Source organism: Petaurus breviceps, unplaced genomic scaffold (assembly GCF_028583685.1).
Source record: "Petaurus breviceps papuanus isolate PSGF00001 unplaced genomic scaffold, PetGlider_PUasm1.0 90994, whole genome shotgun sequence".
NCBI lineage: Eukaryota > Metazoa > Chordata > Mammalia > Diprotodontia > Petauridae > Petaurus > Petaurus breviceps.
Genome location: NW_027187393.1, coordinates 8,285,278 through 8,312,762, shown reverse-complemented (window position 1 = coordinate 8,312,762; position 27,485 = coordinate 8,285,278). Strand labels below are relative to the sequence as shown.

The 27,485-nt window shown below is 41.7% G+C and overlaps 2 protein-coding genes across 7 annotated transcripts in view; both read left to right on the top strand.

Moving 5' to 3' along the window:
• The window catches only part of MTCL2 (microtubule crosslinking factor 2), a 135,873-nt gene extending 113,405 nt beyond the window's left edge, over window positions 1–22,468 (top strand). For all 3 annotated transcript variants that reach the window (XM_069077800.1, XM_069077802.1, XM_069077801.1), the window contains 3 exons: window positions 8–78; window positions 1,528–2,968; window positions 11,322–22,468. In XM_069077800.1, the coding sequence (XP_068933901.1) occupies window positions 8–78; window positions 1,528–2,968; window positions 11,322–11,471 (1,662 nt within the window). In that variant the 3' untranslated portion in view covers window positions 11,472–22,468. The remainder of the gene's footprint in view (window positions 1–7; window positions 79–1,527; window positions 2,969–11,321) is intronic.
• A 1,476-nt stretch (window positions 22,469–23,944) lies between these two features.
• DSN1 (DSN1 component of MIS12 kinetochore complex) overlaps window positions 23,945–27,485 on the top strand; it is a 28,765-nt gene continuing 25,224 nt past the window's right edge. Inside the window, exons 1-3 of one of the 4 annotated variants that reach the window (XM_069077803.1) lie at window positions 23,945–24,099; window positions 24,181–24,217; window positions 25,739–25,790. In XM_069077803.1, coding sequence (XP_068933904.1) covers window positions 24,062–24,099; window positions 24,181–24,217; window positions 25,739–25,790 — 127 coding nt within the window. In that variant the 5' untranslated portion in view covers window positions 23,945–24,061. Of the gene's footprint in view, window positions 24,100–24,180; window positions 24,218–25,738; window positions 25,791–27,485 lie in introns of those variants that run through there. The other 3 variants (XM_069077804.1, XM_069077805.1, XM_069077806.1) reach the window with 3 other exon arrangements.

Below are 27,485 nucleotides of genomic sequence, written 5' to 3'. Positions count from 1 at the left end.
CCTCCAGACCTTCAATGAGAAGATACATGACAAAGAGACAATTTCTGAAGCTGATGCCAATGGAACCAACTTAAAGAGGTTAGGTGCTAGGCCCCTGGGGCTTGCTGTGCTCTGATCACCTACCCCCAAAACCCCAACCCATACCTTCTTTTTAATGTTTCATATACTATACATGCTATGGAGTCCCCTTAGCCATGAACCTAGGGCAGTCAGAAATCTTTGTGCTTTTTTTAAAAAAAAATTTATTTTTTAAATGAGAGGGACCTTTGATGGCAACAGAAACTAGGTTCCTCTTTACTTTTGTTCCCTGCCATGCTCTTTTGTCCCATTTGGGAGTCAAAGGAAGCAACATGAAGGTCTTAGAATTCATTCCTTCCATAATACAACCCCCTACTATGACTTATTTGACCCAGTGCCTAAGAAGTTTACAGCCTTATTTGCTCAGAGCTAACAGAATGCTATAAGTGCCAAGTCAAAAATCATCAGATGCCAAAATGTATGGCATGTAATCTAGTAGCCTCGCACTCATCCTTCTGTACTAAAACTATCTTATTTTTTTTCCACTATAAACATTTGTTAATTTGCTTCTATATCTGTATGACTGTAGAGCTGCATAATATGTCTTAAGCAGCCCCAAATGGCTCTTTGAAATCCTGGAATAAACAGCAATAGGGAGAGACAGAAACCATTATATGAGCTGGAGAGGTAGCAAAAAGCTTCCTGCGAGGAGACTGAACCTTGAGACAGGCCTTGAAAACAAATAGGCTTTGAATAGATAGGTGGGAGCAGTGAGGGAAGTCTCTACAGGGACAACAACAACATAGGCAAAGGCATGGGGGAGGAAATGAGTCTGGCATGAGTAGAGGTCACTAAAGAGGATGTCTTGATGACAGAGGATAAGAATCAGTGTGGTAGAGTAGATCAAGTGCCAGACTTGTAGTCAGTAAGAACTGGGTTTAAATCTTACCTCCATAACCTACTAGCTGTATGAACATGTACTCGTGCCTCAGTTTCTTCACCTACAAAATAAAGGTAATACCTATAGAACTTACTTTACACAGTTGTAAACAGAGGCTTAAATGAGATCACATATGTAAAACTCCATGTAAATGTCATAATGTACATGTAAGGTCATCCTCCCAGTGAAAATGAGGTGGGTTCAGATTATGGAGATCTTCAAATGTAAAACTAAGGGACTTGGCCTCAATACACTAGGCAGTGAATCTTCCTCATTTGTACACGGTACCTGATGCAGTAGCAAGAGCACCTGAGTCACAGAATCTGGCTTCAAATCCTGGCTCTACTACTTACTCTCTTTTTAATCTTGGGCAAGTCACTCAATTATTCTGGACCTCAGTTTGCACATCTGCAAAATGATGCATTTGTATGAGATGATCTGTGAGGTTCCTCTTATTACTGTGGTTTTATGATGCTCTGTCCTCAAGGTTTCTCTTCCCACCTGTAAAACGGTGTCCAATTCATGGGCCCAAGTTTTGTTGTGTTCATCATATCTTCTTCTCCCACCAGGACCAAATCTGTTTCTTCCATGTCTGAGTTTGAAAGTTTACTTGACTGTTCTCCTTACCTTCCGGGCAAATCAGCCAACATAGTCAACGAAACTTCCCGAGGCAAAAAGACCTCTCCAGCTGCCTCCCTGCTGCCCAATACCCTCATGGATACTGCCACAGTGACCCCTGCCAGAATTGCCTTTGTGGACAATGAGCAGGCCAGCCCAGAAAAGGGGACCAAGGAGAAGCTGGGGCTCTCCCCTAGAGACTGCAATAGGAGAGGCAGCCTGGCCTACCAGGATTGTGCCCAGAAGCAGATGCAGAGGAGCTACACGGCTCCTGACAAAACAGGCATCCGGATTTACTATAGCCCACCGGTGGCCCGGAGGCTGGGGGTCCCTCTGGTCCAGAATAAAGAGGGAAAAATTCTCATTGAGCCCGGCTTCCTCTTTACCATGGCCAAGCCCAAAGAGTCAGCAGAGTCAGAAGGCTTAGCTGAGAGTACATATGGCCGGTGGCTGTGTAACTTCTCCAAACACCGGGAACTTTTGGACAGCAGCCCAGTCAGCAGCTCTGCAGCTCCTGTACCCAACTTCCCCTCTGCCCTACATGACTTTGAGATGTCAGGCAACATGAGCGATGACATGAAAGAAATTACCAACTGTGTCCGGCAGGCCATCCGCTCTGGCTCTCTGGAGAGGAAGGTGAAAAGCATGTCAAGCCAGACCGTAGGGCTGACAAGTGTAGGCACCCAGACCATCCAGACAGTGAGTATTGGGCTTCAGACTGACTTGCCTCGGGGAAGCCTGCATGGCAAGAGTTGGTCACCCCGTAGCTCTTCTCTGGTATCTGTCCGAAGCAAACAGATATCCTCTTCACTGGAGAAAGTTCACTCTCGGATTGAAAGACCTTGTTGTTCTCCTAAATATGGGTCACCAAAGCTTCAGAGGAGATCCGTCTCCAAACTGGACAGCTCTAAGGACCGTAGTCTGTGGAATCTTCACCAGAGTAAGCAAAATGGGTCAGCTTGGGCCAGGTCTACCACTACCCGAGACAGCCCAGTCTTAAGCAACATTAATGATGGACTATCTAGTTTGTTCAATGTAGTAGAGCACTCTGGGAGCACTGAGTCTATCTGGAAGCCAGGGAGCCAGGAGACCCGCACCAAACCAGAGACTCACAAGTATGGTATTGTACAGGAGTTCTTTCGTAATGTGTGTGGCCGTTCACAGAGTCCCACTTCTGGGACAGATCGGAAAGAAGTAGTGGGTGATGAGTGTACCAAAAGGCCAGAGCCTCTTTCCCCAGCAAGTTACCACCAGTCTGAGGGCATTGCCAGGATTCTGAGCAAGAAAACACCAAAACTGAGCAGTTGTGAGGAGGTCAGGCCAGCTTTACTCTTCCAGGGGGGTAAGGATGGAACCCCTCGAGATCCAGATGGCAATTTGACTGTGGCTGAGGTAGGTATATGGGTTCTTTCCCTTCCTGTGAGAGCTAAGGCATAGTAGGATGGAGTGTTGCCTTGCTTGGAGTCCTTATTTTAAAACTGATGTTGTGTGCCTTATGTCTCTCCTTTCATTTCCTTCCTTTTAGTGTTTTACCTCTCATCCCTCCCCAAACACCAATATACTCTTATTTTCATTCCTGAAAGGAAATTTCACTAACACCCAAGGGTGCATGCATTTAACAGGCACTCAGAAAGGGAAGCTATTTGTGGGTAGGGAGCCTCATACAAGGTTGATTGAGAGTAAAGGGGCACTTGGAAATCCTACTATCTCCCAAGGCAGCCCATTCCACTTTTGAGCCACTGATTAGAAAATTTTTCCTTTCCTCAAGCCTAAATTTGTTTCTTTGCAACTTTTACCCATCACTCCTAGTTCTATCTTCTGGAGGACAAAGAGAACAGTTCTAATCCCTTTTCCTCATTGACAGTCCTTCTAATATGATTATTATCCCTGCCCCCTCATCATCTTCATTTTTTCCAGGCTGAACATCCACAGATACTCATATGACATGATCTTAATGCCTTTTACCTTCATGACTGCCCTGCTTTGGATATTCCCTAGCTTATCAAAGTGCTTCCTAAAATGGTATTTGGAACTAATACAATACTCTAGATTTGGTATAACTAGAGTAGAATAGTATTATAATCTACATAATGCTAGATACTATGCCTCTTTTAATGTCACTTAAGACTCTCCAAGTCCAACTGCTCTCTTGCCACATTTCTGGTATCTTGTACTAGTGAAATTGATTTTTTGAACCCAATTGTCAGACTCTGCATTTATCCTTGTTAAAGTCCATTCTATCAAATCTAGTCCAGTATTCTAATCTGTCAGTATCTTTTTTTTTTTTTTGAAGCAATCGGGGTTAAGTAACTTGCTCAAGGTTACACGGCCAGTTATTTCTGGGTGTGGTGCTGAGTATTGGAGCCCAGATCTGATCCCCAGGTCATCCCGACACTGGAGCCAGTGCTCTTACTTGCTGTGCTACCTGGCCACCCCTCTGTCAATATCTTTATGAATTTTTCCATCATCTCCCCTCTCTGATCAATTATTCTTCACATAGCTGCCAATTTGACACTCTTAAAGTATAGGTTTGATCATGTCACTCCACTCTTCAAGAAGCTTCTCAGACTCCCTATTGTCTCTAAGATAAAATAGGAACATTCCTGTTAGGCATTTAAATGCCCTTTACAATCCCTTCTCAGACTTCATTTTATTCCCCTCTCACTGATTATACATTTCTATCCAAATGGCCTGCTTTCTGTACCACGTACACAACAATCCATTATCTTCCCCTATGCTTTTGTACTGTCTCCATTCCTAGCATGTTCTCCCTCCTCAAGTCTGTCTCTTAGAATATCTTCATTCCTTCAAGGTTTAACTCAAGTACTACCTCCTACAGAAGGCCTTTCCCGAGTCCTCTAACTCCATCCCTATCCCTCACCGCCCAAATTTACTAATTTGTGCACGTGTTTTATCCCCCAAAAGAATTTAAGTTCCTTTAGGAACTGTTTCATTTTTTTCTTTATATTATATGGTCCAGGACTTAGCACAGTTCCTTGCTATATAAATGCTAACTGAATTGAACTGAAATTTTCCAGGTCATTCATTGAAAAGTTTACTAAAATAGTATAGACCTAAACATATATCCTGAGGCACTTCAGTAGATTTCCCTTCAGTCTGGAATCAAATTTGTATCTGATCACTGAACCATTTCCAAATTCCACTAACTATACTATAGGATTCCCTTGATCTCTACCAGTCTAAAAAAAAAAGGAAATAGTTATTCTGATAAAGTCTATTCTTGCTGAAACCATTCTGGTTCTTTATGATTACCCATTCCTTTTATAGATGTTGACTGAATGTCTGGGGTTTTTTTTTCATTTTTTTAAAATTTATTTTTAATTTTCAACATGCATTTCCACAAGATTTTGAATTACAAATTTTCTCCCCGTCTATCCCCTACCCCCCACTCCAAGATAGTGAGCCTACTGAATACCCCTTCCCCCAATCTGTTCTCTCTTATATATCTTCCCCTAATTTTCTTGAAGGGCAAGATAGATTTCTATACCCCATTTCCTGTATGTCTTATTTCCTGGTTGCATATGAAAAACAAATTTTTTTAACATCTGTTTTTAAAACATTGAGTTCCAGATTCTTTCCCTTATTCCTTCCTCACCCACCCCCACTGAGAAGCCAAACAATTCAATATAGGTTGTATGTATATAGTTACACAAAACATTTCCATAGTAGGTATATTGTTAAAGACTACCTATATTTCCCTCCATCCTATCCCGCCCCCCACTTATTCTATTTTCTCCTTTGACCCTGTCCCTTTTCAAAAGTATTTGCTTCTAACTACCCTCTCCCCCAATCTGCCCTCCCTTCTATCTCCCCTCTTATCCCCTTTCTCCTACTTTCCTGTAGGGTAAGATACCCAATTGAACATGTGTTTTATCCGCTCTTTAAGCCAAATTTAATGAGAGTAAGGTTGACCCATTCCCTTTCACCTTCCTCCTCTTCCCCTCCATTGTAACAGTTTTCTCTTATCTTTTTTATATGAGATAATGCCCTATTCTATCTCTCCCTTTCTCCTCCCAATATAGTCCTCTCACACCTCTTAATTTTGTTAGATATCATCCCTTCATATTCACCTCATCCTGTGCCCTCTATGTATATATGTACACACACACACACACACACACACACACATATATACCCATACACCCTCCTATATATGTATGTATGTGTGTATATATATATATATATTTACACACACATATAAATTCCCTTCAACTATCCTCATACTGAGAAAAGTCTCATGCCTTACAATTATCATTTTTCCATGTAGGAATGTAAATAGTTCAACTTTAATAAGTTCCTTATGATTTCTTTTTCCTGTTTACCTTCTCATGCTTCTCTTGCTTCTTGTATTTGAAAGTCAAATTTTCTGTTCAGCTCTGGTTTTTTCATCAAGAATACTAGAAAGTCCTCTATTTCATTGAATATCCATATTTTCCCCTGAAGCATTATACTAAGTTTTGCTGGGTAGGTGATTCTTGGTTTTAATCCTAATTCCTTTGACCTCCAGAATGTCATATTCTAAGCCTTTCAGTCCCTTAATGTAGAAGCTACTAGATCTTGTGTTATCTTGATTGTATTTCCAAAATACTCAAATTGTTTCTTCCTGACTGCTTTTAATATTTTCTCCTTGACCTGAGAACTCTGGAATTTGGCTATAATATTCCTAGGAGTTTTCTTTTGGGGCTCTTTTTCAAGAGGCAATCAGTGAATTCTTCCAATTTCTATTTTGCCCTCTGGTTCTAGAATATCAGGGCAATTTTCCTTGAGTATTTCTTGATGATTTCTAGGTTCTTCTTTTAACCATGGCTTTCAGGTAGCCCAATAATTTTTAAATTATCTTTCCTGAATCTATTTTCCAGATCAGTGGTTTTTCCAGGGAGACATTTCATATTGTCTTTCTATTTTTTCATTTGTTTGGATCTGTTTTATAGTGTCTTGATTTCTCATAAAGTAATTAGTTTCCATTTGCTCCAATCTAATTTTGAAGGAATTATTCATTTCAGTGAGTTTTTGAAATTCCTTTTCCATCTGGCCAATTCGACTTTCTAAGGCATTCTTCTCCTCATTGCCTTTTTGGGCCTCTTTTGCCATTTGAGTTAGTCTATTTTTTAAGGTGTTATTTTCTTCAGCATTTTTTTGGGTCTCCTTAAGCAGATTGTTGAGTCACTTTTCATTATTTTCTTGCATCATTCTTATTTCTCTTCCCAATTTTTCCTCCACTTCTCTTGATTTTCAAAATCCTTCTTGAGCTCCTCCATGGCCTGTGACCAATTCATATTTTTCTTAGAGGCTTCTGATGCAGGAGTTTTGACTTTGTTTTCTTCTTCTGGTTCTGTTTAGATGCTCTTTTTCCCCAAAAAAAGATTCTATGGTTTTATTGCACTTCCTCTGTTTGCTCATCTTGCTAGTCAATTACTTGACTTCTGAGCTCTTTGCCACAGTAGAATCCTGCTTCCAAAGTGGAGAGAGCTGAATCCCAAACTTCTGGAGTTTTGCGCAGCTATTGTCAGAGATATGAGGAGGATGCCCTCTCTACAACTGCCATAAGCTCTGGCATGCTAGTGTTCCTCACCCCAGGACCATCACCCAAAACTGGGACCCAGATCCAAGCAGGTCAAAGCAAGAGCAATTACCCTTTGAATGGTCGTGTGGTCCCCCTATGATCTGTAGGCCAGGAGCTCCAGAGGCAGCCAGCAGCTGCAGCTACCTCTGCCACCCCAGTTCCAACAGAGTTCCCTATTGACCTTTTACTTTCTCTTTGGCATTTATGGGTTGAGAAGTCTGGAAACTGCCACAGCTGCTGGTGATTCACCCTCCTGAAGTCTGCTCTGGCTGGTCTGTGCAGTGGGGTCTGGGCCAGTGCAGGACTGCTACTTGGCTCCCAGCCTGGTGAGACAGATCTTTCCTGTTGTCCTACCAGGCTGCCTTCAGCAGGAGATTTGCTTCTCTTTGTCACTTTGTGGGTTTTGTAGCTCTAAAATTTGTTTAGAGTCATTTTTTTACAGGTATTGGAGGTGGTTGGAGTGGAAGCTCAAGTAATTTCCTTCTTTTATTCTGCCATCTTGGCTCCACCCTCTGAATATCTGTTTTCTTATTTTTTGTATAATTTATCCCACTGGAGGTTTGGTGAAATCTAAGGACCCCTTCTCAGAATGTTTTTAAATAATGAAATAACAAAGTAAGCCAATTATACTGAAATACAGTTATCAAAATATTTTTTAAAACAAGTTCATGGACCCTAGGTTAATAACTCTTGTCCTAGAATTTTTCCAGGAATCAGAATCAAAATTATTGGCCTTAAATTCACAGATTATTATTTTCTCCATTTTGAAAAATGAGGCATTTTTTTTCCATCTCAAATCCTACAATACCTTTTTCCTTCAAAGACTATTGTATGTGACTTGACAATCATATGCCAGATCTTTATGTAAGTGAGGATGTAGTTCATTTTGTTGCATTTCTATCCCCAGTGCCTAGCCCAGTATCTGATGCAAGGCAGATTAATAAATGCTTGTCAACTGATTGATCAGACCTGTTGACTTTCAATTATTAAGGAAACTTAGGTAATCTCTTACTGTCTAATTATAATATCAATTTCCTATTAACTATTTATGTTCTGTCATTTCTAGTCCAAATATCACTCTTGTTAGAAGAAAAGGAAGCATAAGTTGAGAAGTTCTGACATGTCTTTCACAGTTATCATAAGTACCTACTGTCTTAGGCACTTTGAGTTGTGGTCTAATCTCTCATTTGCCCCCCACCCTTTTATCCACATTATAGTTTTTAAAAAGAGAGGCCCCATGTCATCATGGAGAGAGAACTAGTTCTAGCATCATACTGGCTGTGTAACCCTACGTACATTTATTTAACCTCTCAGTCCCCCAGGCAATTCTCAGAGACTATAAATTTTAGAAAATATACCAGTATGCATTGGAAGGAGTTTCCTCACTTGAACTTTATGACAAGTTTATAAACTTCTGAGTGTCTCCAGTGCTAGTCTTTCTACATTGTAGCCACTCATTGGTATTTAGCTTAGTGGAAACAAAGGCAAAATTTTCTCTCTCTTGCTTTCATTTGAACTTAAAATCCTTTCTATTAAATTTGCAAACATCTAGCCTTTACTTTTGTTAGTCTCTTTTACTAGCTGCAAGACTAGACAGGAACCTGTCATTCCTATATTTTAAGCTGTGGCCCAGAAATCCATATCCCTATTTTCTGACATGATTTCTTTAATAGTCACTTCCTAAATCTGCTTTTCTCTTCTGAATACCTTGTTTTCAGTGGGTTTCTGTGATGAAAATACCATTTACTTAAGTTTTGTATTCTTTAGCAATACTCTCTTTCTTTCTAGCCATACTGTCTGTGCCCACATGAATTACTGATAATAAGCAGAGGTCATCCTTATTAACCTGCTGGATGACCTTGATCAAACACTTTTCTCTCTCTGAACCACAGTATTCATTCTGGTGAAATTAGGTTATCTCTATGTTTCCTTCTAGCTTTATCATTCTGTGGGCTTTCTTTTTTTTTTTTCTTCTTTTCAATCAGAGAGTATTTACTTTCTCTCCTGCCTCATATGGGAGGAAAAAAAGAAAAAAAAGCCTTATAACAAATATATTTAGGTAAGCAAAACAAAAAATATATCTCGTTTTGTATCTTGAGTCTGTCACCTCTCAGTAAGGAGGTGAGTAAGCATACATCATCATCTGTCCCCTGAAATTATAATTGGTCATTGCTTTCATCAAAATTCTTATGTCTAAGTTTTTTTTAACCATGTTGTTTCTATAAGTTGTTCTACTGACTCTGCTCACTTCACTCCATATGAGATTATATAAGTCTCCCCAGGTTTCTCTCAAATTGTCTTTTTCTTACATTTCTTAAAAAACACAATACGTTATATTACATTCATATACCATAATTTTTTCAGTCATTCCCCAATTGATGGGCATTTCTCAGTTTCCAATTCTTGGGGGCAAAACGTGGGCAAAAAAGCAACAAATTATTGCTTTTTACAGATAATATAATGGTGTACTTAAAGAATACTAGAGTAACCTGAAAGTTAAATGAAACTAACTTTAGCAAAGCTGTAGGATATTAAATAATGAAAGGATGTACTTGAGAGTCTAAGACACACAGGAACTCTAGGAATACAACTATAAATCACTCTTACCTTAAATACAGAGTTAAATAATTGTTAAATATTTGTTCATGAGTAAGTTTTGGCATTTTGTTAAAAATGGCAGTACTCCCTAAATTAATTTACTTGCTCAGTGCCATACTCAACTATCAAATGATTACTTTATAGAGATAGGAAAAATTATAATGAAATTCATCTGGAAGGCAAAAAGTTCAAGAATCTCAAAAGAAGAGCTAGACCAATTTACAGCTCCACTAATATGCACTGATGTGGCATATAAGTGCCTTTTTAGTATATAGTAGGTAATGTGTCAATCTCATAAATTCAACATACATTTTTCCCTTCACAATCTCCATCAAATTCTCCATTTGTCTATAGATTTTATGAAGTCTCTTAAGAATCCTATTCTAATTGCCTTATAAGGCAGATCCATAACCTTTACCACTTCATTCTTTTTTTTTTTTGATGGCTGATTTGGTTTTTCCATTAATAATATCTGAAATACACAAGGAGCAACTGTGCCACTTCCCAAAGGATTCCAGCAGGTCACCCTTGAAGATATTCCCCCAAGATTTAGGGTACACAGAGAAGGCAATAAATGGAATCAGCAATTATTGACATTCTAGATGAATTGGAGGCTTTTTTTTTCTTTTTGGAGGGCAATTGGGGTTAAGTAACTCACCCAAGGTCACATGGGTAGTTGTGTGTGTGTGTGTGTGTGTGTGTGTGTGTGTGTGTGTTGTGTCTGAGGTCAGATCCGAACTCAGGTCCTTGTGACTCTGGGGCTGGCGCTCTACTCACTGAGCCACCTAGCAGCCCTGAATTGGAGGCTTTAAAAAAAAAAAAGATATCCCTATGCAGTTACAATAGATGTTCATTGAATGTAGGAACACGCAAATTAGCATACTGATCTAATTCCATGGTCCATTCCAGTCTAAGATGGGCTTTCTCCAACCAGGGTCCTAAGAGATGTTTTGTAGAAATGCATATTTTCTTCCTTGATGTTAACCTGAAAGATTAGAGACAAACTTTCTTCCCTAGCCCCCTGCCAAAAGAAAGAAAATTCTCATTTCCTTAATGGCTTGCTTGAGATCTGGCATATTTGTCATTCAGGAGTAGTTCAGCTTAACTTTTTTTGTAAAATATATTTATATTTTTTTGCTTGTACCAATATTTGGAATAATGAGTTCCCTAAGTTTTTCTCTGTACTGTCCTAAACTTAGCTCCTTCAAATTTTAATAGGGACATAATTCTATTATCTGAATAAGTCCATTTTTATCCTTGTGCTATATTGTTTATAGTTTTATAGATATTGCTCATACACAACGTCTTCTCTATTAAACAAACATTAAGCAAAATGCATACTGTGCTATTTTCCTTAATTCCAACTGAAAGTCAAAGCAGCTACATATAACTTTCCTTGAATATTATTTTAAAAGTTAGTACAGTCAGACTCCAGATTAACATTAGAGTCTCTTAGAGCTCCTGGTCACAGGTTGAGGCCAGTTTGCCAGTCTGCCTATCTTGTCATCAGTACATCAGGCTCATTTCTTCATTACAGCTAACTTTCTACCTCCCCTTCCACAGGATGCCATGTGTGACTGCAGTGCCCAGTCTCTGACCTCCTGCTTTGCTCGGCCTTCTCGATCCATCACCAGGCACTCTCCCTCTAAATGCAGACTACATCCTCCTGAAACCATCCGGGGAGGGGAAGAGAGGACAGCTTCCAGCGAATGATCATGCTGCCAAGGGACAGAACAGCATCACTCCCCCTTGTCCCATCCCACCCCTCAGTCAACAGTCATTGTGAGAAGCCAAATCTCCAGTGACCCATTGAGCAGATCTAGATCAGCTGATATGAAGCAACAGGGCCCCATAAGGGGTCCAGCAGCCTGTACATCTGTCTCCTAAACACTGCCTCACCTTGGAAGGAGGATTTAAGAAGCAAATGTTGCATCAAAGCCTGGAAGCCTATGGAATAGGTTCCAAGGGGAAGAAATGCAAGAGCTCCCTCTTGCATCCAACAACAGGGATATCATCTGCTGATCAGTACAGTGACCTCCAACCTTCGGATGAAAAGACAGGGAATGGGAGAGATCAAAGTTAAATGTTGGAGCATCACTACTAGGGATCTTCTCCTGGGGCCTCTTCTTGGGTGCTAAGGGAAGCAGGAACTTTTTGCTCAACTTAAATGTTTTTCTTAGGCTACCTAATAGGGAGATATCCTTTGGGGACTACAGATACCCCAAACAGGTAGCCACAGTACAGCTATACCTGATGTGGTTTTGAGAAGAGATTTCAATAGCCTGTCTTAAACTTTAAACTCTTGAGATGCTTTTCCCCTGTAATCTTCCACAGCATCAGGAAGATTTCTTCTTAGACAACAGCCAAGCCAGGAGGCATTGGCAGTGCCTAGCTACATGTGGGGTAAAAGGCCAGGAGCTTTAACAAGAAATCTGGTTGTACCAATGGATGACATTGTATATCTCCATTACCATGCATTGCAATTCAAACACCCAGTGTTGAGAAGACGTGATCCATCCCTCGGGACAACCCAATGAAGTCTTTGTAATAGATAATATAGATAGGCTCTGGCAATACCACATAACGATGAACTAGACTTGGGCTTCTACTCTGAGGTCCGGCATAATCCCTTCCTTCTCTCACATTTCTTACCCTCTGGCTCTTGCTGCCCTGGATTTCTGTGACTCTCCATGGAGTGATAGGGTAGCCAGCCACCTCAAAGAGTTTGGATCTTCATATCATAGAAGTAAGGGGTTTTGCATACCCCATCTTTGGCAGCTCATGTCCAACAATGATGTAGAAAAACCAATACCAGACTTGTGGGAGCTAGGGTCAGGGAATGTAGGCCTCAGGATCTGGATACACTTATTAGAAGCCAGGGAACCACCAATCTAGCAGAGATTTTAATTGTCTTTGAAGCATTTGGACATCTTTGGCTTGAATCCTTGCTCTTTCATCAGACATCCTAGAGCAGTAGCAACCTCAGTACTGTGTTTATGTTGAGCAATCAAAAGCAAAGACATTCCTGCTAAACAACGGTGGACAGTAGTTTAGTTGACCTAGCCAGAGGAGTTAGTGAATCTGCTATCTCCTGGACTATGGGGCAGAAAGACTACAGAGCTTCTTCCTGAGGCCTAGACACATTGATACTGTTGAATTTTCCTGACTATAAATATTTAAGGTAGTTTATATTATTTTAATAATTTAATTCACCCCCAGATCCCTAGAGTAATTTATTGAGGATTGAGAGGTATCCTGTTTATCAGGACACAGAGCAACATGATGTTCCCATTGAAATGTTGAAATGTTAGGGAAGTTGAGGGAGATACAAGGCAGTTCAGCACTTGAACACTGGTTTCCTTATCCATATCCAGACATCTACTTGGCACAGCTAGAATCCCAGAATGCTCAGTTTCCAAATGATACGAATTAATTGCTTTGGATTCAGAACCCAGATTCTTATTCACTGGCAACAGTTGTACTGGATCTTACATCCCAATGTCCTTTTCCTGAGTTCCTATTGACAGGGATATGAGGATTGGACTGATTCCACCATTTCCCATACATTTCCCATTTCAATTTTCAATTTCCCCTCCCACTTTTTTATGAGCCAAACATAGGTCCTTGAGCCTCAGCCAAGCTTGGTGATCCCTGAGATTCCCAGCCAGTGTACTCAGTGGAAAACTAGACTGAACCTAGAGAGTGTTTAATGCAGCTTTGCACATAGTTTTTAAAATGTCTACTAATCTCCCTAAATTTTCACCAGCCTGTCCATACTTAGCCTTAATGTCTAGTAGCACATCCACTGCCTCCTAAGGGTCTTCCCCTAGTCACATACTGACCATTTTTTCTACCTCCCCACCCACCTTAGTCATTTCACTCCTTTCCAGCCATCTTCCCCTACAGCTCATTTATATATCTGTATGATCAGTCCCAAGTTTCCTTAACCAACAGGTCAGAAATCCCCAAGATGTGGGAAGTGGCTCAGTGCCATTCTACCTGTGCAAAATAGGTTTCTAGGAGCTACCGAGTCTCATTTGGGGGACTACTTTTCAGGGGATTTCTGGCAGCCTTAATTGGCCACCCTAACCAGACTTGAGTAGGAGAGCAGCCTTGTTTACTTTCATTTGCTCCTGCTGGATATGAGGCCAGCTTGGAAATGTACTCTGATGTTCACATCCAGCAGCAGTCCAAGCCCTTCTGTCATCCTTCAAGACCTGACAGAGGGCAGCATGCAACATCAACTTCTCTCCAGCTGAGTGGTTAGATAAACTGCCTGGGATAGCTGAAAGGAGTCAGTCTCCAATGTGATCCCTCCCTGGGGAGCATTTGGTGCCAATGTACCCTGTTCACCTTAGTTCTGGTGTACATGCACGCGCGCACACATACACAGAGAGCTCTGCTCTTCCTGATTGTGACTCAGAGTGGTTGTGAAATTTTCCACCTGACAAACTGCAAAGAAAGAACTAAGAAAGCAGTAAACTAAGATCTGACAAGATTTCCATCTTGGAACAACAACTTGTTTCATTTCACCTGAGCATCTAAATAGACTTGAAAATGTTCCTCTGAACCCTGGGTAATCCTGCTCAACCCTACTGAGTGCTTTCTAGTAAGTTATCTAAAATCATTAGTCTCCATTCCCTTTTGGCTGAATGTTGGTGATGTTGATATTATTAACTTAACTTGTTCTTCATGCTGTTGTCTGAAATGATGTTGGAAAGGTTCAGTGTTCCACATTAAGTGGCAGGGAGGGCATGTTGTATGGAGAAATACTGCCATCTCAGAAAGGACTCTTACCCTGAAAAATCAAAAGGGATCCTTTGGGGGCAAAATCCAAATCCTAACACACAGAATAAGAAAATGCAATAGACAGTCTTCATGGGATGAGGCCTGGATCAAGTGAGAGGTTTTTACCATTCCATTGCACTGTTGCTGGGTTGACTATTAATTTAGGGGTGAAGCACTGCAGGTGGAAAGACACCAGATGCCTTCTACACTACTCCCCTCAGGTGGCACAGGACCCAAAGGTATCCAGATACCATTTGGGACTAACTGGCCCTTGGTGGGGGTGGGGTGTGTGTGGCTCCACTGCTCTCAAACATGTCACGAAGAAACCCCTACCAACTCCATGAAGAGATGGAGACCTGAAAATAAAGGATTATCAACCCCAGCCAATTTGCCTTACCATCCCAAGGAGCATGGGAAGAGAGAAGCCTTGGCCCCTCTCCTCTGCCAGCCCAGCTCCAAGTAAACTCCTTCCTCCTCCACATGAGAGAGGCTTTGAAATCTGATTTTTAGTGTAACACTTTTCTATTTCTTGCATGCAGTTGTACATGATCATTTATTATTCTAATGGAAACCTCTGGATAGTGGGTTTTTAAAGGGGTTAAAAATATTACCTGTAAATACTGATTTGGTTTTGTTTTTAGTATTTTAATTTGTAACTAGGGTTTTTGTTTGGGGTTTTTTATTTTAAAGAATCTACTATTTTGGAATGTTGTTTCTCTCTTTTTTCCAAATGCCTTTAAGTATTGTTAACATTCCCAAGTCAGAGAAACTGCCTAAATTGTGGGTGGGTGTACCCAGAGGGGTTGTGGAACCATAGAACCAAGAATTTTTATTCTCTTCTCCCCCATCCCTCATCCTAACTTCTCCCTCCAAATGCCCTTATTTTGAAGTACCTGTTCATGCTCTGCCTGCTTGGTTTTACCAAGCCATGCCTTTAGTACTGGGTTTTCAATTGGATATAGCTTTTGGAAAAACTAGGAATGAAGCTGGGAGCCCCTTTGTGAAATCCATTCTGTCAATGTGTGGTTTTCTCATCTTTCCTTGACTGTTTCTAAAAACAAATCACAGATACTACCAAGAAGACTGGGAAAAAAACATAATTTATATACTTGAAACTAAATATGAACCAATATTGTAGCATTCATTTCCCCTGCCTGTCATACTTCTTACTGTCACTCAGATTTTAGCATTGGTTTTTACCATTAACACTCCCTCCCAACTTAGGTCATAAAAGCACATATAAACTAACTCCATTTCTACCAGGGCCTTCTCTTCCAAAGTTTTAATCTCCTCTTTGATGAGCATCCCACCCGTGTCTCACCATTTTCAAACATTTCTCCTAGCAGGTCTTCCTTTCCTGGTGAGAAATCATCCCTAGAGTATACCAATTCATTGATGTATTCTTAATATCTGTTTAAGACATTGGCCTCCCCTATCCTCAGTTTCTGACAGGGCAAAAAGTCTGTTCATTTTCTTCCTGCCTTTTTGTCTCTGATTTCCTCATCCTTGCCCCAAATGTCCTCACCCTCTTATGGCTTGTATACCATTTTCTTCCTCTCCTGACTTAACTAATTCTGTCCCACTTAGTCCCAATTCTCCAGAATCCCTCTCCTCTGTTAATAATAATAGTTCACATTTAAATAGTGTTTTAAGCTTTTACAAAGGATTTTACTCATAACAATCCTATGAAACAATTAAATGTGATTATTTCCATTTTACAGATGAAGAAATTGAGACTCAGAGTAATTGACTTACTCAGGGTCACACACCAAGTAAATATGGGAGCTGGAATTCATGCTCAAGTCTCCTAACTTCCTCTACACTAAACTGCTTTCTTTTTTCACTATCAATCCATACAACTGTACCTACTTTTTATCCATTGCTGTACCATTGTGTGTTCATAGTAGGGACCCATTTCTGTACAGAGGCCCTAAACCACAGTCTGTGGTTTAACCACTACCCTGGACACAAAAACACCTATAGTCCTGTGGTTCAGTAGACCCCTAGGATGTTATGCTGGCTCTGTCACTAACTTAGTGTGTTCATGGGCAGGCAAGTCACATGACTGCTCTGTATGTCAATTTCCCAATCTGCAAAATGAGAATAATCCCTTTCTTTCATTAAACATCTACTGTATAGAAGACTCTATGTCAGCAGAGTAATATTTAGAAAGGCTACTTTAAGTAGTGATATTATTGCCCTATTTCTTTACACCAAGTATATACATGCTGTACCACTGTACATGCACACTGCATACAGCTGACATAATGTGTATGTGTATGCCATCACTATATAGATATACTTGTTTTTGCATCACACCATTCATCCAAGTGAAGTGCCCAAACCCCCTTTCTGTCCCACTTTTCTCTGCATGGACCCCAAACCAACTGAGTGCATATTGTCAGAGTCCCAAGCTCACTAGTTCTACATGCTATATTTCTCTCCACTCCCACCTCATTTCAACTCAACCTTCCCTTACCCCTGCCCAATGATCTATCCAGCTAACATGTTAGCATGGAACCCTTTTGCCTGCACAAACACAATACTTCCCCCCGCCCCAGTTGATTTGTCCTATGTGCTTATCTCACACAGAATATGGATATGAACAGTCATACACAAGGTACCTACCCAGGAACTTGACCCACAGCAGATATGCCACATTCCATCAAACTCACTAAACATACACAATACCTTCTAACACAGGGGTATTATTAAGAGGTTTTGTTCTATGAAATTTGAATTCAGTCAGGAGGACCTAGAGGGCCTCCTGTGGCCTTGAGGCCACAGGTTCCCTACACCTGTTCTAACATAATAAATTTAGAAATAGCTGTATGCTTCAAGGGTCTGTACACACTCCACATAGTAAGTATGTACACATACACAAAATCATTAGAATTTTTATTAAAGAGTAGAAAAATACTCATGAAGAATTTAAAGGTCACCAACTCTTATCCCTCCATTAATCAAACCTTCAGACTATAAAAACATTCCCTTGGAGTCTAGACACATGTAGTGGGGGTCATGAAGCAGAGGGTTCATCCTACTTTGGCTGAAAGAGTCCATACTTCTCTCCAGTTCTCCTAGAATCTGTGACTCCCAGGAAGGATACCTCTACCTGGCCCTTTCTAGTTTGTGAGAGTTCCGTAGAACTCTCAACTCTTTGCTCCAAGTATTAGAATCTAATGTTTTCTCAACACAAACCAGAGAAACACTTTAGAAATCTGACTCAAGCCCTGTATAGAAATGTTCAACTCCTGTCTGGAATTTGAGCTTTCCCAGTGGTCAGGATAGGGGAAGGTCCTCTAACCACCATAGGATTCTTTCAGTAACTCTACTTTCAGGGTGCTTTTATAACCAGTGGACCCTTTTACTTAGGAACCCCTGTCAAGTTAGAGCAAAGGAGATCAAAGATTTAGTGTCTGTTCTCACCCTTTTCAAGGCTTTCCTTCTCATCTTTCTACATCTTACCAAGGCTACCTTCCCTGCCCTCCTGCTCCATTTTCAGCTAGAGAGCTAAACTGACACAAATACCTAAACAGAATCCAAGAACCTCTCCAAATTCCGTATATATACATATATATGTATGGTTTTATACTTACATATATATATATATACACATACATACACACATATATACATTTTTAACTGAATCAGTATTTAAAACATCCAGAAAACCCCCACCCTTTGAAAAAATCTAAAACCTGAAATGAACTTGCTTAATCTCTAAAATTTATACTGATCCCAAACATCAAATTAATTAATTTCTCATTTAATGAAATATTATCTCCCTCATTTTACATATGAGGAAACTGAGGCATAGAGGGGGGTTGATTTGTCCAAGGTGACAAAGAGAGTAAACAGCAATGCCTGATCTCCCGATTCCAAGACAAGTGATCTCTCAAAACCTGTTCCCTCATCTATAAAATTAAGGTAATAGTTCCCTACCTACCCCACAGGATTGTGAAAAAAGCATTTTGGATACTTTACACCACTCTATCAGTGTGATCTACTATTATCATTATCTTTGAACTGACACAATATGTCATTTGGGTTAAGTCCTTGCTTCTAGCTAGGCATACATCTGAATCCCAATCACAGCTTCTTTCTCTTTCTCTTCATGAAGACAGTATCTCTTCCAAAGTGACCCTGACCCAACTTCTATTTATCCTCCCTCTTTAGGTCCCGAATACCATTCTACAGTGCCCAGATTCATCCCTGAAGTCCCTCAGACTGTCTTTTCTTCCAACCTATAGTATCTGCAAGCCAGCCTCCTCCACCCCAATGCCTAAACTTCCCCAGCCCATGTACACCAAGATCCCTAAGGATCCCCTGAAGCTTTTCCATATCTAGCATCCATTCCACTTTGTCTTCTACTCTCCAAGATCCACTTTTGGAAGTGCCTGAGCTAAGAAATCTACTTTCTTCCTCAATTTCTTCAGCATATCAAAAGATCCTTCTTGTGATTTTCTAAGCATAAGTACTCCCTTTACCAATGCAAGTCACAACCTCTTTGCACCTTAGTAGATAATTTCATGAGTGCTGTGGCCAAAAATATTTATCATCAGGTAACTAACTTTCCTATAACAAACCTTTCTGAACTAAGCTGGTCATCATTTGACAGACACACACAGTCCCTTCTCCAAATATTTACTCAGAGTCTGCAGCACAGTAAAACCTGCTAGGGCTTTTCTTCACTTGGAATCCCATTTCAGAACTCATATTCACTTCCAAATTACAATTTATAGGATTAATTTATAGTATTTTGCTTCTGGGTTCCTCCCCCCACCTTTGGCATGTTATTTATTTAGTTAGTTTCTATAGGCATTGAAATCTGCTTCTTTTCCATCTTGGGTCAAGGTGGACTAGACCAACCTAGAAAAACTACTGATTGAATTTTACCTAAGTATGTCCAACCTCACCTGCAGCACTGCCAAGACTACTCTCCGACCCTGATATGACCTTGCAAATCATTGTATTCAGGGTTTATACCTTCCATGTAGATATTTTAGGGGCTAGGCAAGGGGTTCCTAACCTACTCCTGCTCTCCCTGCCTCCTAGTAGCTCTACAGTGGTGTGTACAGGGCTCAAATTCAGCTCTAACACTGTCAAATTCTCACTTTCAGCTCTAAGTATCCTCTTCCCTTCCTTGACTATCCCATTTCTTCATCTTCCCATGTAGCAGTGTCCTTAAGCAAAAATCTGGAGGGCATTTCCAAGATCCCTGACTATTGGCTCCTGGCAGCCTTTTGCTCTCTTCCTATATCCCCTCATATATCCACCTCATTCTTGCAGGGCTTTGCTCACAGTTAAATGTCACCAACACTCTTTATCAGAATGATCACAGATTAAGGTTTATTGATTACTCCTATCAGGAGTATTTGGGTTTGGGAAAGCCTTCAAAAATTAATTTTAATGGTGATTTTTTTTTCAGGCATCCATAGGTAATTGGAAAGCTCAGTCAGGATCCTGTCAGTATCCCATTAAACCATATCACATAGGAGGTCTGCCTGCAAAAATCAATCTGTCCCCAGCCTAGGAAAGAGTCTCTCTGTCTTTACACATCTCAATATGCATTCCTTAGCTCCTTGCCTTTTTCTTCTAGCTCTGCTTATTATTATTAATAGCTAAAGCTTGAAGAAAGAGCATTTGGGTTTTCTCTTAATGACATTAAAGGAAGAGATGAAATGTTCAATCTCAGTAGTGCCCAAAGATATTTCTTTAGTTCCCTAAAAAAATATTCTGAGCTGGCTCCTACCACTGATAGCCACAGTTTAGACTGGTTGGTGCTACATCCCAGAGCAAGAGGTGCCAAGTCAGAGCCAGCAGGGAACTGTAAAGAGAGGGCAGCCCTGAACAAAAAGGGAAGATCCAAATCCAAAGCCACTAGTTTGCCACTATGTGACATATTTTGAATGGAATGACCATTATGATAGTTTGTAAAACAACTTGGTAAAATATAGTAGGCAGAGCACTGAACCTAGAAATCAAGAAACATAGGTTCTTGTCAATAATTCATTGTGTTCAAGGCCTTAGGCAAGTCTCTTTTCCTCTGTGGGCCTAAGTTCTTCATCTGTAAAATAAGAAGAGTGAACTATGTAATCTATCACTGAGATCCCACCCAATTCAAAGATTCAATGATAAGATTTGATAATCTCTCTGAAGTCCTAGAGTATCCATCATATTTGCATATATGTTCCCACTGGGATTAACACTGGCAACAGACTAGTATGCTCCTGGCTCATACTTCTACTTTTGCTATAGGTCTAATGTGCTCCTCCAGTCTGTGCCTTAGTTAACCTGTCTGCAAAATTAGGGATATGTCCCAGTCTCACCAGAGGATTGTAAGAATTAATGATTGAGATTAAGAGAACATGTGGGGAAAAAAAGGTTTAGAAGTCTCCCTAAGGTCAAGGATTTCTCATAATTTGATTCTCCTCTAGACACTTGACTATCCTTAACCTTAGGTTAGAAAAGATCATACACAGCTAGGGTGATAACATTGATTTTGCCAAACTAAAGTTTGACAGTGGTGCTTTTGGAGAAGAAAAAATGCACCAGATGAATAGTAGATACAGGGAGCTTCTGAGGCATGTTTCCCAGGACTGGTTTTCAGGGCAATAGAATTAGTAATAGATGGCCAACTGATTTGTTGAAAACCACTTATCAGAAAGGACAGTTCCAAAGACTAAATTTTCAGGTGTTTTCCCTGATACCTGAGAACAGTGGGACCTTACTTCTGCATATTATCAACCCCTGAAACAGGTTCTTGGCCCCTTCTTGCACAGGGCCTTATGGCAAGGTTAGTGGGACAGCACTTTCCACAGTGCTAATCTGTCTAGGAAATCAACTAGTCTTTAAAAGCAGTGTGGAGATTGCCAAATCTGAAATCAGATGAAAGACATACAAAAATTTCTGGACTCTGCTTGACTACGCACTTAGCAGTACTAATCCCATAAGTGAGTTGTATAGATGCCTTTAAATACCATACATGGGGATGGGGGGAGGATGGGGAAAATTCTGGAGGATGGAGCTTGTCCTCATAGACTTTGAAAAAACTCTAAGGTGCCAACAGTGATGGGCTTGGGAGACTTACTGACCTGGGATCTGAGGAGCTTCCTTACCCTATGTTGGGTCATTATCCAGACACTGACTGGATTCTGGCTTGAGATTGCTCTCTCGTCTGATCAAAGACTCTTCTAGGAAGGGTAGGTGAGGCTGAGTGAGAGGTAGGGCAAATCTGGAGAGGGAAGGTACTAGTTGAGGGCTAGGAAAGCACAGGGGTCAGTAGCATCTTTGTGGGATTACTTTTTGGTAAGTATCTCTCCTTTGCCAGGGCTTTCAAATCACTACCATGTGCCCTGGTCAGTTGAAAGAAACTCAAACTTAATCCCTGGTCTAATTTATTCTTCACATCCTCCCAGGAGACCTTGTGAAACATTTTATATTGTTGCCAAAAATGGCTCAAGAAACCTCATTTTGGGTTTGATACTGCCTCATCTCATTTAGGATCCTCCCTCTACCAGCAGATACTGTGAAACTGCCTTTCCAAGTTCAGCCGAGGAAAAAACAAGATTCAGCTTCAGTCTGTGTCCCTTTTAAGAACATATGGTCAAGAGAAGTTACTGCCCCTCATGGGAAAGTTTCCTGGGTGGAGGGGGGGAAAGGACTGGAGCATCTTTGTATTTAGCTGTTCCTGTAACAACGAGCATTCCAAGTTGAAATGCTCTCTCCTCTGACTCATGTCTTCAAAGGTTTCTTCCCCAGGACCAGATGCTATGATGACCATGTTCTAATTTACCAGCTGTCCCTTCTCCCTGTTTCTTATTTCATACATTGGAATTGCTGTACAGTGTACACTTATGAAGGGTTTTTAATGGTTGTAGATCTGAAATAAAGTATGTCACAAGAGCTGTTTAAACGAACTCTGCCTCCATTGTCTCTTCCTGATCACTGAGTAATTTTGAAATCCTACTGCTCTCTTTATGAGGGCCTGAGAGGCTGTTGGATAAAGTCTGCTACCAACAGGTATCCTTGCCTGATAACTGCTCATCTCAATTAATAGGAGAAGAAGAAAGTTGTCCTAAGAATTCGAGTCTAAGATAGAAAGGGATCTCAGAGGTCTAGTCCAAAAAAGAATCTCCACAACATCCCCAAGAAATGATCATAAGACCTTTGCTTAAAGACTCTCCAGTGACATGGCAACTAATTAGCTGCCTAGGCAGTACATTCAAATTCTGTAAAGTTTGAATTGGAAGGAAGTTTTTTCCTTATAGTGTATTGAACTGGAATCTACAGTAAAAAATCTCGAAGTTCATTTGATTTTCCTAAATTTCCTTTCAAGCCCCAAGGGAAACCTGTAGGTCTTATGCAACTGTTTAAAAAGCCAGAACCATTTAAGGCTTCATTAGTAGCATTCCATCAACACACACACACACACACGCACACATTTTGCATAAGTTAAATGTAAAGTAATTTCAAGAGAAATAAAGTCTTAATTACTCGATCAGGACTAAGAAAGGCCTCACAAAATATCTGAGTCTAACCTACATAGACCTAAACAAAAATCCCCTCTAGAACTTACCCAACGAAAGCCATCGCGAATTGGAAGACTTGGCATGGCCCTGCTTCCCTGGCTTCCATCGTGCAGGAGGCAATGGCTGCTGGGAAGCACAAGGGAGGCCGCCCAGGTTTGGGGCACGGCCGCATCCTGCCCTGGCACGCGAGCCCCCTCCAGATTCCCGGAGGCCTGAATTTAACAGGGGGCTGACAGATAACGCAAGTTCCAAGGATGGCGCCGGAGGGGCAGCCTTGGAGGGTCATAGTCATCTGTAAAATAGGGATAATGATCTGTGGTGCTACGAGGACGCGGTGATGATGACCTGGGGAGCCCTCCCAGCCTCACCCTGTCTCCCCTTTATACAACGGGAATACTCTCTGCTGCCATTTACTGGCCCTGTGGCCCTTCTTTGACTCTCCGAGCCTCAGTTTCTCCATGTGTAAAACGGACCCTGTATAGGGATGAGTGATGGGAGGAAAGATGGGACACTCGGCTCCCTGCGAATCCTGTTTAGGGCGCTGAAGCCACCCAATGTAAAAGCTCTTCAACGCGCCTTCGCCGGGCCTCCCCCAGCGCCGGAGGGCAGGTCCGCCCAAGCGCGGGGCTGAGAGAAGGGCACGGCGGGGCGTGGCGAGGTCCACACCCCGGGCAGCAACGTGGCAGGGAAGCTGGAGCCGCCGGGGCTCGTTCTGCGGTGCAGGCAGGAACCACTAGAGGGAGACGCGCTGCCCCTCAGCCTCAGTCCAAGGAGGCGGGACTGAGCGACGGTTAACGCCCAAACTAAAACCTAACGGTTACCCATGCTAGGAACGCACTGCGTGGTGACGTCATCGGACCACTGTCTCCGAGTGTTTACCTTATTCCCCCTTCCGGGAGACGTCGCGCCACTACGCAGGCGCAGTTGGGCGGTGTCGCTGGGGCTTTGCGCGGGAGTTTCGGAGGTGGCGGCGTCGGTGAGATGTCCCAGCCTGTGGTCTTGGAGGTCGGGGACAGCAGGTACCGGCGGGCGGAGAGCGGGAAGGGAAGGGAGAGCACCCCTTGTCCGCTTGGAGACTGATGAGCAGCTTTGTGTTTCAGGCGCGGAAACTCCAGCCTGGACCAACGGACTCCCGAAGTGAGGAAGCTCCGCCCCACCCCTCGCCCTCCTCTGGGGTGGCCCCGGATCCCCCAAGTCCTACACTGGCTCCTCCCCTCCCCCAATGCCCCCTCTCCGGTCTTCCCTTTGCTCTCTTCCCTCCCTGCTACTTTCCCCCTCTGACTTTATGCTCCCTCCACCCCATTCCTTTCTTAGACCCTCCCGTTTTTTCCCCTTCCCCTCCCCCCGTTGTCAGTCTGCAAGCATTTAGTAAGCCCTACTGTGTGCCGGGCACTGTGCCAAGCAGTAGGGATACAGAGAAAGGCAAGAGGCAGACCCCGACCGTGGGGCATCCAGTGAGGAGAGCAGCATGCAAAGGATTATGTGCAAATAACCCGCAGGCTCAATTGTAGAGGGAGGCACCCGAATTAAGAGGGCTCGGAAGATTTCTCTTTGAAGATGGTGTTTTAGCTGGGACTGAAAGGAGGGGTGGATGTGGAGGGAGAGCATTCCAGTCATGGGGAGCAGCCCTTGAAAAGGCCCAGGGCTTGGGGATGGAAGGTCTTGGCTGAGGCCGGTTTCCCGGGACTGCAGAGTTTGGGGGGAGCAGAAGATGTGAGGAGGCTCCTTTATCTCCCCCCCCCATTCTACTCCCGAGCCTCAAGTATTAAGCACTTGCCACCTGCAAAACCTAGTGCCCTACGCTTTGTATGGGTTAATCTAATAGATGCTTTTTATTTTAATTCCCGCTGTGTTAGGCTTTGGGAATATAAAGAAAAATGGGGAAATAGACCCTGTCCTCATTTTCCCCATCTCTACCCCTTGCTCCTCTCTCTAATGTGCATTTGAAAACACCTCCCATGGGGCAGGTTCTGTCATACAAAGACAGAAAAAATAGCCCCTGCCCCAACTGTACCCTCTCCCTCCTCACTCTCAAATCTTAATCTCCCTCAACTTTATTCTCTTCACTGGGCCTTTCTTCCACTCCCTTTTATGCTTTCTCATTCCTTCGATGACATTCAATCTAATAACAGTTCTTGAGTAGCAGGGTCCTGTATCCAGGGCTTGAGAAGGGCAGTAGGAAAGTTAAAATTATTAGTAAAATAAGTCTTTAATCTTGACCATATAACAAGGTCACTTAATCTTTCCAAGCCCCCTTTTCCCCATCTGTAAAATTAGGGAGTTATATGATCTCTAAGGTGTCTTCCAACTTTAACATGCTCTGAGTCTAGTAAGGCCAGATTTTATGTGTATATAAATTTCTGTAAGGCATTATACACATCATATGAATCATATAGTCAGTTATAATCTCTAAGAAATAAACAATATAATAGTTAGAATGGGTAATATAAACTGGACCTAGAAAGATTCATAGAAATTTCAGGGAACAGAGGTGAATGGGAAGTAATATTTCTCCAGTTAGGGGAAATGACATAAGCAGATATCTGGAGGAGGGAAGTAATACCATCTTTCAGGAATGGAGGATGGGTACAGGCATAGGATGATATAGTTTATGGGCAGATTATAGACAGTGTATCTTCTTACTTCCCTGCTATCTAGGGTTCTCCACCCAGGTCAACTTCATTTAATGGTGGTGCTAAGGCAGCAAGAGGTAAGTACTATGAGTGAAAGTGAATTCAGTTTAAGATGTATTTATTAAGCATATACTCCCCACCCAAATGAAATCATAGATCTTCACCCGAAATGTATGAGGCATTGTTCTAAGAAGATAGAACTATGTATTTGTTAGGCTGTAGAGAGCCCATGAAGATTTTTTAGCAGAGGAGTGCTACATTTCATAACTGTGTGTAGGATAAATAAGAGAAGGGGAAGACTAAGAAGGAGGATCATTGGGAATCTGTTATGAGACTACAGTCAGGAGATAATAGAGGCTTAAGTTAGGGTCATGGGAGTGAAAAGATAAAATACTGGTAAAATTGACTAGAACTGATTTTTTTCTTTTTTCCTCTACACCTAATTCTAAGGCTGTGACTGTGACTGGGGACAGGTTGACTTTGAGGTATTCTGTTGGAATGACCTTCCAGGCCTGGGAGTGAATGGGATTACTATAGAGAAAAGGTGTCCTCTCAGAAGACACCCATATCAAGGGCATGGGAGGAGGGAAGAACCAGTGAAGGTGATAGAGGTGATATTCATAGTTAGGATGAAAACCAGAGGAGAGAATTGACATGGACACCAAGGAAGGACAGATTGTCAAGACCAAGGGTTTTTGTGTCTGACTTCATGAATCTGTTACGAGGTTTTCTTGACAAAGATACTGTCGTGGTTTGCCATTTTCTTCTCCAATGGATTAGTGCAAACAGATTAAGTGACTTGCCCATGGTCACACAACTAATAAGTTTCTTGTGCCAGATTTGAACTTCCAGGTCTTCCTGACTCTGGGCCCAGTGCCATATCTAGTGAGCCATCTAATTACTTTTTTTTTTTTGCTTTCTTTTTGGAGGGGGGGAAGGCAGGGCACTTGGGTTTAAGTGACTTGCCCAAGTCACACAGCAAGTAAGTGTTAAGTGTCTGAGGCTGGATTTGAACTCAGGCCCTCCTGATTCCTGAGCTGATACTCTATTCACTGTGCCACCTAGCTGCCCCCTAACTACTTCATTTGAGTTAAGGAATAGTGTCAAATGCATAAAAGTAAAAAAAATAAGAACTAAAAAAATGTCCGTTCAGATTGGCAATTAGGTGCCGAGTCATTTTAGTAGTTTAGTAGAGGTAGAAAACAAAACCAGGAGGGGATTGAGGTTGTGCATAGTAAAGAGACAGTGATTGTGACAGTGACAGTATATTTTTTGACAATAAAGGAGAAGAGAGCTGTAAACTAAATGCTTAGAGTGATTTGAGGTAGGGAGTGTAGAGTTAAGGACTTGAGAAGTTTGAAATGTGCATTACATGTAATGTGACAGGAAGTCAGTAAGTTGAATAGATTGCCATGAAGTAGTAATGTCCCAGTGGTGGTCAGAATAACATGACTTTGTAGCCAGCTTAGTTGTTTGAATTTCTATGGCACTGGGCAAACTGTTGGTTACCCAGGGTTGGAGTTTGGCTGGATAGTAGTAGCTGAAGGTTAAATGGGTAAAGGATTCAAGGGGAGAGGAGAAAATAGCCAAATGACCAATCCTAGGATCAAGACTATGAGGGAAGGAAAGTAGAGCCAGAAGAGGGATGGTGGGGTCATAATGAAAGCAGAGTCGTTGCAGAGTGGATAAGTGTGTAGAAGAGGATTCCAAAATTTAGAATCTTGGGGATGGAGAAGTTTGAAGAGATGGTTTAAGATGTGACCATCCTAATG